The 14,247-nt window shown below is 42.1% G+C and overlaps 1 protein-coding gene across 2 annotated transcripts in view; it reads left to right on the forward strand.

The window, feature by feature from the left end:
• Nucleotides 1-14,247, forward strand: part of ddah1 (dimethylarginine dimethylaminohydrolase 1) — a 148,849-nt gene that overhangs the window by 7,808 nt on the left and 126,794 nt on the right. Inside the window, exon 1 of one of the 2 annotated variants that reach the window (XM_046300244.1) lies at nucleotides 548-1,123. The exons of the other annotated variant lie outside the window; for it this stretch is intronic. Within the exon in view, the coding sequence (XP_046156200.1) occupies nucleotides 830-1,123 (294 nt within the window). The 5' untranslated portion in view covers nucleotides 548-829. Of the gene's footprint in view, nucleotides 1-547; nucleotides 1,124-14,247 lie in introns of those variants that run through there. 2 annotated transcript variants of the gene reach the window in all.

Raw genomic sequence — 14,247 nt, forward strand, 5'->3', positions numbered from 1 at the left:
GGTTGAAGGGTTTTTATTTTGTCCTGTAACTCATCTCCGATGACTAACTGATGGGGGAGGAGGGGTTATTGTCAGGAAATTACTGTCAATGGTTGAGAGCTCAATGGTTTCAATACACCCATATACATTTATCTTACATGAAAAAAATCACAGAAAATTGTATTTTGTTTTGCTTTGGCATACTGGCAGGTAGGCAGGCCTATTGCAATAATAAGCCAGAGATGACAGTGACCATGATCTTTAAATCAACTTTTGCAAAATATGGTTATGAAATGTACACATTAATAAAGATTTGGTCTTTGAATGAAAAGACTGTGAAACACTCACGTGGCTGTAGCCTACATTTTAATAACGGTTTGATTAATGATTATGCACTAGCCTTAACTGACATTCTTTTATGCAAAGACATTGTGGTGAGTTTGTAACCCATTTGTTCGTCGCTGATAGAACGATGTTACAAAGTAATAGAAAGTTGTTACAAAGTAACTGAGCGCCAGCCAGAGCGTCTCAATCTGATTATGCTGTTTACGAGCCACATTGTCTGTCACATGTCGGGCTGAGCTTTGGCTTCACCGGGAAACGATACTAGCGGTTACATTCGTTCACGTGATTGTACGTTAATGCGCGTCATCAAACCGTTGTCTCTTGTTTGTTGCCTGTTTGAGTTGAGCTGTCAGTTTCGTAAATAAAAAAGAACCAAAATAATAAAAAACGAACAAAGCTAAATCAACAGAGAGACACCCACAACATTCGCTCTCAGATATTTAGAATAGCCTACTGTTCGAGCTATTTGTTTGAGCAATTTGTGGATAACAACAATCAACGGAACATGGCTGGTGTGATGGCAGATTTTGGTAACTTCACTCACGCCGTTGTTCGAGCTATCCCCTCTTCCCTTGCTAAAGAGGCACTGAGGATGAACGTTTCGGACGTGGACCTGAAGAAAGCTCAGAGAGAACATGAGGTATACGTCGGGGTTCTGAAGCAGAAACTCGGGCTGGAGGTGATTGAACTCCCCGCCGACGAGTCTCTCCCGGACTGTGTGTTCGTGGAGGATGCTGCTGTGGTTTGCGGTGACACGGCTCTGATCACCAGACCCGGGGCAGAGAGCAGAAGGAAAGAGGTAAATAAAGTATCTATTAATTTTTAAAAACGTGACTTGACCATGTGCTTATTTCAAGTATGGATCTATAAATCTATGGTCTACTGTTGTCATCTTTGGTTCATAATGCATGGAATATGTATCACTGTCAGAGCGCCATATCGAGGTCGTATGGCTACGATGTAACCGTAGGCTATACAAAGGAAGGGATATGTGATTAGCCATCATCAGAATGGAAACGCCCTGGAAAGACGACCAGATATGGTCACGCGAGGACCACTGTCCAACTTAAGTTTTAATTTATGTCCTGATTCCTGGCAGAAGTACGACATTTGTCTGTTATAACAATAGAGTACACTATGAGCATAGTTCTCTAGCTACATGATGTGTGATGGAAAATGCGATTCTTTATAAAAACTGTTTTCTACCATAACCTTTGATATTGGTAATACTGACAGCTGTCTAGTCAGATGTGAGCTGTCAACAGATATTAGGTTGTAGTCTGTGATTTCCTGTTTGTGAACAGTACTAGAGCACATTCAGTAATGAGGAGGCATGTGGATGTCATCATCTGACCAGTGAAAATAGATGCATTCATTGAAACAGTCATAATTCCTATGCAGAGCACTATTGGCGCAGATTAGTGCAATGCATGTCAGTCCAATCTCTTCCCCATAATTTCCTCATAATCTTTTCCCCATATGCCGTATGAGTATGTCCATATTATAAACTACATACCCTTACACCAGTAAGTTATGCATGTACAAACAGCAGGCTATGGACAGGGAGGTTTTTACTGCCTGTTTACTTCATTGTGTACCCTGATAAAGAAGACTGAATATAAACAGACTTAACATATTCACAGTATTTATGGGCACCGTGGGCTGCAGACTGACTGTGTGGTTCCATGTTGTCTGTGTGGTGACAGCGTGTTTGACGGTCGGACGGGCTCAGTGAAAGCCCATGTCGTATCACATCAGTCACCTCTGCTGGGCTCAGGGGCTGCTAATGGGCCCAGTCCACACCAGTGGGAGATCTGTAAACCTCCTGGAAATCATGATGGCGCTCCACATACAGGACATGTATTGGTCAAAGGTTTGGTCAGCAGGACTATTTTGGATCTTACTAGTGTCTCCATGTAATGTAGGGCTCCCGAGTGGCACAGCAGTCTAATTCACTGTATCTCAGTGCAAGAGGTGTCACTACAGACACCCTGGTTTGAATCCAGGCTGTATCACAACCGGCTGTGATTGGAAGTCCCATAGGGTGGCGCACAATTGGCCCAGCCTCGTCTGGGTTTGGCCGGTGTAGGCCGTCATTGTAAATAAGAATTTGTTCTTAACTGACTTGCCTAGTTAAATAAAGGTTACATTTTTTAAAGGTGTATTTCTGCATCCAATGGAAAAGGTATTGTTTGCTTAGAGATTTGTGATAATGTAACATTTAGCATTCATGAAGTCTTTATGACCATGTCATAAAGAGTCGTAATGCCCTACCAAGTCTAAGTATTATCGATACATGGTTGGTCACATTGGTGCCGTGACTTGAATCAAACAGCTGCTGGGGGTTACAGAGGTTGTGAAGTCTAGCAGAGGTGGATGAGTGAACTATCATTGCGTTAATAGACTTGAAGACTGGTGTTAGCTCCCAGAGCCCAGCGTTTAGTTATGTGAGCTACAGTAATATGCTCTTTAGTCTCCACGGACAACCCGGGTTGGATACACGTGTTTAAAAGCTGTCCAATGCCTCTCACAATAAAAGGTTGTACCAATGGGACTGGATGGATTACAGTTACATTCATAAGAAGGGTATAGTTAAACTTCAAATGCCATCCCCTCTAACCTGGGTTAGAAGAATCAATCGCTTTCACGCAAGACATTTACTGTATAGACCTCAGGGTTATTTAACATGCCTCTACAGTCTTTAATGTGGATTCTCTTCCTGTCTTTCTAATGCCAAACAAACAGCCTGTTTTCTCTCTAATTGGCCCAGCCTCTGTCTTCTGATCTCAGAATCCCAGAGGTAAATGAGTCCACCAGCAGCATCAGTAAGGAGCTCATATTATAGCCTATAGGTGTGTGTGTGTGTGTGTGTGTGTGTGTGTGTGTGTGTGTGTGTGTGTGTGTGTGTGTGTGTGTGTGTGTGTGTGTGTGTGTGTGTGTGTGTGTGTGTGTGTGTGTGTGTGTGTGTGTGTGTGTGTGTGTGTGTGTGACACCATGGGCGCAGCATTCACTGGTTGAACCAAGCTTTATTGGCTGGGCGATGGGGAAGAAACGACAGTCTTCTGATCCTTCTCTGTATCCCAGAACCTAGCTCTCTCAGCTAGTCATTTGTGACTTCCACATATACTGGTTAGATGTACTTGACTTCCTATACATTTCCGGTTTCTACCAGTTTCATGAGTAATAGGGATTTGCCCTAAAATGTGTTTGATAGAATAGTGCTCTGATGAGAGGCACTGTCGAGATAAACTGACTGCTTGTTGCGTAAGCAATCCTTAAAAGACCTAAGAAGAGAACATTTGTTTTACTAACAGACTGATGAGGACTACGCCCAAAGGATTCCTCCAGTTCAGTCCAGAAACATCATACGAAAATAAATCCTAGTCTCATGCAACCCAATGGTGGAAGCTATTTCTACTGTATGCTCTTAACTTCAGAGGTTTAGATTAGCTTTACCAAGATTAAACCAGTGGCAGAATGTATGATCTGGTTTATCCTTGTGAAGTCCAGAGGCTTCTTCAACAAATATCATTTCATTGTAAAATTGGTATATAAAATCCATTACGGTAGTCAATGTGAGACGAATAATCCAAATGGAATCTACTCCGGATAAGGATGAATGGTACCTTTATTCAGGTGTGAGGGTAGATTTAATTTCTTACCGCTACGTTCTCCCTGTGTGTGCAAGGTGATGCATGCAAACACTTTCTTTATAGCCTCGGTGTAATCATAGAATTACTTATAGAATCTCTATTCATTTCATAGGATTTCTGTGGGCCTGGTAGTCCTAGTACATTTGTCATATAACTTTTAACATGTATTACCTTTTAATGTAACGTAAACACAACCAGTCATGTTTAAATCTTTTTGTAAAACAATCACTTCAAAAAGCCCTCCTGTAGGCTACCCGCCTGTTTTGTCCACTTAAAGTCATTTCAGTATCCAAACATTGCTCATCTGTTACAAAACTCCTAAATGTGTACTGTAATGACTTTCTGCTATTTTCATTAGGCCTACACTTGTAGCCTGAATTGGTGCATCCATTGCTCTCCACAGTGTCTCGGTATCAGCCACTCACCTCCACTGTAAGAACATTTAAGAGTGTGTACCACACGTTTTTCGTGCAGCTGACATGCAGTAATGTTAGATAATGGCGTAATTGTCTATGATGTAGTTTCCTTGGCATTTTGTGTTCATTATTGTGATTTACGGGTACGGCGTACCCCCACTATTTATTTTGCTGGACCGTATTGGCTTACTTTCACACCTGCCTTTAGTATATAAAGAAGTCCAAAAGGAATATAAGGTGTTTGTTTGGCAGAGTTCAGGATATCTGATAACAGACATTGACCTTTGGTTCCTAACTGTTAATTCTGGTTAGTTATGAACTGGGTGGGTTCACTCAACATTTATCATTTGGAACAAACCACGGGACATTCAGGTGGTACATTAAGTCACCAATACCAGGCCTGGGTCAAATGCATAGTAATCAAATCGGATTATTGAGATATGCTTGATTTAGCTTGGAGTTTGCACTTTTTGGGGCTATTACAATAGTTTAATTGTACTGGCATCTGGGCAAACTACATCAAGTGCAGCTCAAACATGTTGAAAGTGTTTGACACATTTGTCCCAGCATGTAAAGGTCTGCTGCAGGCAAAGTTTCCTCTCCCCATGCAACAATTATCACACTATCTAATCTGTTGCGCTTGCATAACTGTGGAGTTTACCCTTCAGTTGGTTTTGGCTGTTGGTTACGCAATGGGAGTTGCGTTTGATATGGATTCCCACTGACTCTTCTCTCACAGGGTTGTGTGTCCTTGAGTGCCTGTCTGTGGGTAAAACAGCTGATGTGTGTGTGTGACAGGCCAAGGGTTGTGTTGGTTTAATGTAGTCCCCTCTAACAAAGGGGTTCCCTTGTTCTGTGTTCCATGTGTTCTCAGCAACAGAAACGAAATATCACAAGCGTGACAGCGATTCCCTTTTAAAGCCTGTTTCATAAGTAAAGTTTGTTATGATTACTATGATGATGTCTGAAGAGCATAGCCTTCTATTAACATCTAAGTAAAGTTAGACTTCGTTTTTACTGTTTTTAAACTCATTCATTAACACACGCCAGAAGTTGTCACTATGAACGTACTGCAATCTCCTCACAAGAACTCACCTTGAATCAGATGGAGTAGAAAAAGTGCACAGCTCAAGGCCTCTGCAATAGATTTCATATCAATGATATGAAGTGTCTGCATGGCTGGGCCCTGTCCAACCCAGCCTAATTAAGAAGTCCTGTCCAACCCAGCCTAATTAATAAATCCTGTCCAACCCAGTCTAATTAAGAAGTCCTGTCCAACCCAGTCTAATTAAGAAGTCATGTCCAACCCAGTCTAATTAAGAAGTCCTGTCCAACCCAGTCTAATTAAGAAGTCCTGTCCAACCCAGTCTAATTAAGAAGTCATGTCCAACCCAGTCTAATTAAGAAGTCCTGTCCAACCCAGCCTAATTAAGAAGTCCTGTCCAACCCAGTCTAATTAAGAAGTCATGTCCAACCCAGTCTAATTAAGAAGTCCTGTCCAACCCAGTCTAATTAAGAAGTCATGTCCAACCCAGTCTAATTAAGAAGTCATGTCCAACCCAGTCTAATTAAGAAGTCCTGTCCAACCCAGCCTAATTAAGAAATCCTGTCCAACCCAGTCTAAATAAGAAGTCATGTCCAACCCAGTCTAATTAAGAAATCCTGTCCAACCCAGTCTAATTAAGAAGTCCTGTCCAACCCAGTCTAATTAAGAAGTCATGTCCAACCCAGTCTAATTAAGAAGTCCTGTCCAACCCAGCCTAATTAAGAAATCCTGTCCAACCCAGTCTAAATAAGAAGTCATGTCCAACCCAGTCTAATTAAGAAATCCTGTCCAACCCAGCCTAATTAAGAAATCCTGTCCAACCCAGCCTAATTAAGAAATCCTGTCCAACCCAGTCTAATTAAGAAGTCATGTCAACCCAGTCTAATTAAGAAGTCCTGTCCAACCCAGTCTAATTAAGAAGTCCTGTCCAACCCAGTCTAATTAAGAAGTCCTGTCCAACCCAGTCTAATTAAGAAGTCCTCTCCAACCCAGTCTAATTAAGAAGTCATGTCCAACCCAGTCTAATTAAGAAGTCCTGTCCAACCCAGCCTAATTAAGAAATCCTGTCCAACCCAGTCTAATTAAGAAGTCCTGTCCAACCCAGTCTAATTAAGAAGTCATGTCCAACCCAGTCTAATTAAGAAGTCCTGTCCAACCCAGCCTAATTAAGAAATCCTGTCCAACCCAGTCTAATTAAGAAGTCATGTCCAACCCAGTCTAATTAAGAAGTCATGTCCAACCCAGTCTAATTAAGAAGTCCTGTCCAACCCAGCCTAATTAAGAAGTCATGTCCAACCCAGTCTAATTAAGAAGTCCTGTCCAACCCAGTCTAATTAAGAAGTCATGTCCAACCCAGTCTAATTAAGAAGTCATGTCCAACCCAGTCTAATTAAGAAGTCCTGTCCAACGCAGTCTAATAAAGAAGTCCTGTCCAACCCAGTCTAATTAAGAAGTCATGTCCAGCCCAGCCTAATTAAGAAGTCCTGTCCAACCCAGTCTAATTAAGATGTCCTGTCTAACCCAGCCTAATTAAGAAGTCCTCTCCAACCCAGCCTAATTAAGAAGTCCTATCTGAACCATTAGCTCTGGCAGCAGTAGCAACATTGAGATAGATTTCTTGGTCAGGGGCCTTATCGATCGATATTGATGGATATTCTCAGTTATGAGCGCATTAGGATTGTATTACTCATGTGGCTTTCAGACCTCAAGGAATAGTGTGAGTGTGCATGCGTACGTGTGTATGTGTGCAACCGAGCAAGAATGCGTATGTCGTGTGTGATTGTATATGTTTGTGTGTGTAGTTGAAACCTTCCATGTTGACATCAATGGCCTCGTCAAAGGAGATGTCTTCCTGGGCTCTTATTGACTCTGGCATATTAATTATACATTAGTACAAAAACTTAGTGACAGTTGAAGGTCAGGGAGGCAACAATTGCCAGAGAGAGCAGACATTAGCTATCAGTAAAACTGATCTACTCTTAATCAAATTCCAATCCCTTATCACTATAATAGGCCATGCCAAAAATATGAATAAATGAATAGTGTGTGATGCGGCTGTTGGCAGAATATCATTCAGAGAAGCTCTTATCTAGTAACACTCAGAACTTCTCAATTTCCTGTTTTACAGAGCTTATTAACTCAGCTTATGAGAAGAAAGAAGAACAAAGATCACCAAGGCTCAATTATCCAAACCTGGGATAGTTTAGGCAGAGCAGAGTTGTTTGGTTTGAGTGTTATTGTACTCGTAGCTGACTATATCATTTGTTCTTTCGTTCTCTCTCTTTCTCCTTTTCTCCCTCTCTCTGCTCTCTCTAGATCTCTTGCTCTCGCCATCTCTCTCTCGCTCTCCTCTCTCCTCTCTCTCTCTCTCTAGATCGCTCTCTCTCCTCTCTCTAGATCTCATTCTCTCAATCCAATTAAATTCAAGTGGCTTTATTGGCATGGGAAACATGTGTTAACATTGCCAAAGCAAGTGAGGTAGATAATATACAAAAGTGAAATAAACAATAAAAATTAACAGTAAACATTACACATACAGAAGTTTCAAAACAATAAAGACATTACAAATGTCATATTATATATATATACAGTGTTTTAGCAATGTACAAATGGTTAAAGTACACAAGATAAAATAAATAAGCATAAATATGGGTTGTATTTACAGTGGTGTTTGTTCTTCACTGGTTGCCCTTTTCTCGTGGCAACAGGTCACAAATCTCTTGCTGCTGTGATGTCACACTGTGGAATTTCACCCAGTACATATGGGAGTTTATCAAAATTGGATTTGTTTTCGAATTCTTTGTGGATCTGTGTAATCTGAGGGAAATATGTCTCTCTAATATGGTCATACATTGGGCAGGAGGTTAGGAAGTGCAGCTCAGTTTCCACCTCATTTTGTGGGCAGTGAGCACATAGCCTGTCTTCTCCTCAGAGCCATGTCTGCCTACGACGGCCTTTCTCAATAGCAAGGCTATGCTCACTGAGTCTGTACATAGTCAAATCTTTCCTTAATTTTGGGTCAGTCACAGTGGTCAGGTATTCTGCCGCTGTGTACTCTCTGTTTAGGGCCAAATAGCATTCTAGTTTGCTCTGTTTTTTTGTTAATTCTTTCCAATGTGTCAAGTCATTATCTTTTTGTTTTCTCATGATTTGGTTGGGTCTAATTGTGCTGTTGTCCTGGGGCTCTGTAGGGTGTGTTTGTGTTTGTGAACAGAGCCCCAGGACCGGCTTGCTTAGGGGACTCTTCTCCAGGTTCATCTCTCTGTAGGTGATGGCTTTGTTATGGAAGGTTTGGGAATCGCTTCCTTTTAGGTGGTTATAGAATTTAACGGCTCTTTTCTGGATTTTGATAATTAGTGGGTATCGGCCTAATTCTGCTCTGCATGCATTATTTGGTGTTCTACGTTGTACACGGAGGATATTTTTGCAGAATTCTGCGTGCAGAGTCTCAATTTGGTGTTTGTCCCACTTTGTGAAGTCTTGGTTGGTGAGCAGACCCCAGACCTTACAACCATAAAGGGCAATGGGCTTTATGACTGATTCAAGTATTTTTTAGCCAAATCCTAATTGGTATGTTGAAATTTATGTTCTTTTTGATGGCATAGAATGCCCTTCTTGCCTTGTCTCTCAGATCGTTCACAGCTTTGTGGAAGTTACCTGTGGTGCTAATGTTGAGGCCAAGGCATGTATAGTTTTTTGTGTTCTCTAGGGCAACAGTGTCTAGATGGAGTTTGTACTTGTGGTCCCGGTGACTGGACCTTTTTTGGAACACCATTATTTTGGTCTTACTGAGATATACTGTCAGGGCCTAGGTCTGACAGAATCTGTGCAGAAGATCTAGGTGCTGCTGTAGGCCCTCCTTGGTTGGTGACAGAAGCACCAGATCATCAGCAAACAGCAGACATTTGACTTCGGATTCTAGTAGGGTGAGGCCGGGTGCTGCAGACTTTTCTAGTGCCCGCGCCAATTCGTTGATATATATGTTGAAGAGGGTGGGGCTTAAGCTGCATCCCTGTCTCACCCCACGACCCTGTGTGAAGAAATGTGTGTGTTTTTTGCCAATTTTAACCGCACACTTGTTGTTTGTGTACATGGATTTTATAATGTCGTATGTTTTACCCCCAACACCACTTTCCATCAGTTTGTATAGCAGACCCTCATGCCAAATTGAGTCGATGGCTTTTTTGAAATCAACAAAGCATGAGAAGACTTTGCCTTTGTTTTGGTTTGTTTGGTTGTCAATTAGGGTGTGCAGGGTGAATACATGGTCTGTTTTATGGTAATTTGGTAAAAAGCCAATTTGACTTAGCTCTCTCTCTCCTCTCTCTAGATCTCTCTCTCTCGGTCTCCAGATCTGTCTCTCTTTCTAGATCTCTCTCTCTGTCTCTCTTTCTAGATCTCTCTCTCTCTCTCTGTCTCTCTTTCTAGATCTCTCTCTCTCTCTGTCTCTCTTTCTAGATCTCTCTCTGTCTCTCTTTCTAGATCTCTCTCTGTCTCTCTGTCTCTCTTTCTAGATCTCTCTCTCTCTCTCTCTCTGTCTCTCTTTCTAGATCTCTCTCTCTCTCTCTCTAGATCTCCCTCTCTCTCTCTTTCTAGATCTCTCTCTCTCTTTCTAGATCTCTCTCTCTTTCTAGATCTCTCTCTGTCTCTCTTTCTAGATCTCTCTCTGTCTCTCTTTCTAGATCTCTCTCTGTCTCTCTTTCTAGATCTCTCTCTGTCTCTCTTTCTAGATCTCTCTCTGTCTCTCTTTCTAGATCTCTCTCTGTCTCTCTTTGTAGATCTCTCTCTGTCTCTCTTTGTAGATCTCTCTCTCTGTCTCTCTTTGTAGATCTCTCTCTGTCTCTCTTTGTAGATCTCTCTCTGTCTCTCTTTGTAGATCTCTCTCTGTCTCTCTTTGTAGATCTCTCTCTGTCTCTCTTTGTAGATCTCTCTCTGTCTCTCTTTGTAGATCTCTCTCTCTGTCTCTCTTTCTAGATCTCTCTCTCTGTCTCTCTTTCTAGATCTCTCTCTGTCTCTCTTTCTAGATCTCTGTCTCTCTTTCTAGATCTCTCTCTGTCTCTCTGTCTCTCTTTCTAGATCTCTCTCTCTCTCTCTCTCTGTCTCTCTTTCTAGATCTCTCTCTCTCTCTCTCTAGATCTCCCTCTCTCTCTCTTTCTAGATCTCTCTCTCTCTTTCTAGATCTCTCTCTCTTTCTAGATCTCTCTCTGTCTCTCTTTCTAGATCTCTCTCTGTCTCTCTTTCTAGATCTCTCTCTGTCTCTCTTTCTAGATCTCTCTCTGTCTCTCTTTCTAGATCTCTCTCTGTCTCTCTTTCTAGATCTCTCTCTGTCTCTCTTTCTAGATCTCTCTCTGTCTCTCTTTCTAGATCTCTCTGTCTCTCTTTCTAGATCTCTCTCTGTCTCTCTTTCTAGATCTCTCTCTGTCTCTCTTTCTAGATCTCTCTCTGTCTCTCTTTGTAGATCTCTCTCTGTCTCTCTTTGTAGATCTCTCTCTGTCTCTCTTTGTAGATCTCTCTCTGTCTCTCTTTGTAGATCTCTCTCTCTGTCTCTCTTTCTAGATCTCTCTCTCTGTCTCTCTTTCTAGATCTCTCTCTCTGTCTCTCTTTCTAGATCTCTCTCTGTCTCTCTTTCTAGATCTCTGTCTCTCTTTCTAGATCTCTGTCTCTCTTTCTAGATCTCTCTCTGTCTCTTTCTAGATCTCTCTCTCTCTCTCTATTCAGCAATAGCTGTATGTCAGGTAAATAGTCCCCCCTCCCTCCAGTCTTCTTAAAGTGTTTATCTGTTCCCCTGATGAGCCTGAGTCATCAATCACCTACTCTGCCCCAGCCAGAATACTGCACTCTGATGGTTATTGTTGCTGTCGCTCTAACAGTGAAGCTACAGCTCTTCACATTTAAGGAGACAGAGGAGTCCACACTCCCCTCCACTAGCCTGATCCCCACCTCTTCAATCTTTATCTGCCATTATTCTCACTGGAGAAATCGGAGTTAATTTAAAAGCCTGTAAACACGCTGCAGAGAGTTTTGTCTCTGCATCCAGTATTTAGGAAGTTCGAGGTAGTTTCTACTCCTCCAGCCAGCACCTCGCCTAAACAGGTGTTCTACTCCACTAGCCAGCACCTCACCTAAACAGGTGTTCTACTCCACTAGCCAGCACCTCACCTAAACAGGTGTTCTACTCCTCTAGCCAGCACCTGGCCTAAACAGGTGTTCTACTCCACTAGCCAGCACCTGGCCTAAACAGGTGTTCTACTCCACTAGCCAGCACCTGGCCTAAACAGGTGTTCTACTCCACTAGCCAGCACCTGGCCTAAACAGGTGTTCTACTCCACTAGCCAGCACCTGGCCTAAACAGGTGTTCTACTCCACTAGCCAGCACCTCGCCTAAAAAGGTGTTCTACTCCACTAGCCAGCACCTCACCTAAACAGGTGTTCTACTCCACTAGCCAGCACCTGGCCTAAACAGGTGTTCTATTCTGCTAGCCAGCGCCTCGCCGAAACAGGTGTTCTACTCCGCTAGCCAGCACATCGCCTAAACAGGTGTTCTACTCCCCTAGCCAGCACCTCGCCTAAACAGGTGTTCTACTCCGCTAGCCAGCACCTCGCCTAAACAGGTGTTCTACTCCGCTAGCCAGCACCTCACCTAAACAGGTGTTCGTTTCTTTCGACCTCTAGATGAAGTCTATACCATAGAGTTCCAGTCATTGCACGCTAGCAGTTACCAGAGACTTCCAGTCATTGTGCTAATATTAGTTAGCAATTGTGCTAGCGTTAATTGGCTACTTCCTTCAAACTGCATGCAGAGACATACAAATTATATCCATGAGTTCATCAGACTCTGGGGAAGTAGATAAAGTTCCTTGTTGCCAAAATCTTGAAGTATCCCTTGAATACAGCTCATAACATATAACTTAATAAGGCTAACCATGTGATTACTCACTCTGATAAGATTCATGCGATAGTTCTTATGATGGGTTTATACCCTGTGATTTGTAACATATTGGGGGATATGACATAGTGTTGTTTATATAGCTGTTTATATAGGTGTTTATATATTTTTTAAATTTAACTAGGCAAGTCACTTAAGAACAAATCCTTATTTACAGTGACAGCCTAGGGACAGTGGGTTAACTGCCTTGTTCAGGGGCAGAATGACAGATTTTGACCTTGCTAGTTGGGGGATTTGATCCACCAACCTTTGTTACTGGCCCAACACTCTAACCACTTGGCTACCTACCACCCCTTATATATGTTTATACAGTGCCTTGCGAAAGTATTCGGCCCCCTTGAACTTTGCGACCTTTTGCCACATTTCAGGCTTCAAAAATAAAGATATAAAACTGTATTTTTTTGTGAAGAATCAACAACAAGTGGGACACAATCATGAAGTGGAACGACATTTATTGGATATTTCAAACTTTTTAACAAATCAAAAACTGAAAAATTGGGCGTGCAAAATTATTCAGCCCCTTTACTTTCAGTGCAGCAAACTCTCTCCAGAAGTTCAGTGAGGATCTCTGAATGATCCAATGTTGACCTAAATGACTAATGATGATAAATACAATCCACCTGTGTGTAATCAAGTCTCCGTATAAATGCACCTGCACTGTGATAGTCTCAGAGGTCCGTTAAAAGCGCAGAGAGCATCATGAAGAACAAGGAACACACCAGGCAGGTCCGAGATACTGTTGTGAAGAAGTTTAAAGCCGGATTTGGATACAAAAAGATTTCCCAAGCTTTAAACATCCCAAGGAGCACTGTGCAAGAGATAATATTGAAATGGAAGGAGTATCAGACCACTGCAAATCTACCAAGACCTGGCCGTCCCTCTAAACTTTCAGCTCATACAAGGAGAAGACTGATCAGAGATGCAGCCAAGAGGCCCATGATCACTCTGGATGAACTGCAGAGATCTACAGCTGAGGTGGGAGACTCTGTCCATAGGACAACAATCAGTCATATATTGCACAAATCTGGCCTTTATGGAAGAGTGGCAAGAAGAAAGCCATTTCTTAAAGATATTCATAAAAAGTGTTATTTAAAGTTTGCCACAAGCCACCTGGGAGACACACCAAACATGTGGAAGAAGGTGCTCTGGTCAGATGAAACCAAAATGGAACTTTTTGGCAACAATGCAAAACGTTATGTTTGGCGTAAAAGCAACACAGCTCATCACTCTGAACACACCATCCCCACTGTCAAACATGGTGGTGGCAGCATCATGGTTTGGGCCTGCTTTTCTTCAGCAGGGACAGGGAAGATGGTTAAAATTGATGGGAAGATGGATGGAGCCAAATACAGGACCATTCTGGAAGAAAACCTGATGGAGTCTGCAAAAGACCTGTGACTGGGACGGAGATTTGTCTTCCAACAAAACAATGATCCAAAACATAAATAAAAATCTACAATGGAATGGTTCAAAAATAAACATATCCAGGTGTTAGAATGGCCAAGTCAAAGTCCAGACCTGAATCCAATCGAGAATCTGTGGAAAGAACTGAAAACTGCTGTTCACAAATGCTCTCCATCCAACCTCAGTGAGCTCAAGCTGTTTTGCAAGGAGGAATGGGAAAACATTTCAGTCTCTCGATGTGCAAAACTGATAGACATACCCCAAGCGACTTACAGCTGTAATCGCAGCAAAAGGTGGCGCTACAAAGTATTAACTTAAGGGGGCTGAATAATTTTGCACGCCCAATTATTCAGTTTTGGATTTGTTAAAAAAGTTTCAAATATCCAATAAATGTCGTTCCACTTCATGATTGTTCCCACTTGTTGTTGATTCTTCACAAAAAAATACAGTTTTCTATCT

The sequence above is a fragment of the Oncorhynchus gorbuscha genome, linkage group LG15 (assembly GCF_021184085.1).
Source record: "Oncorhynchus gorbuscha isolate QuinsamMale2020 ecotype Even-year linkage group LG15, OgorEven_v1.0, whole genome shotgun sequence".
NCBI lineage: Eukaryota > Metazoa > Chordata > Actinopteri > Salmoniformes > Salmonidae > Oncorhynchus > Oncorhynchus gorbuscha.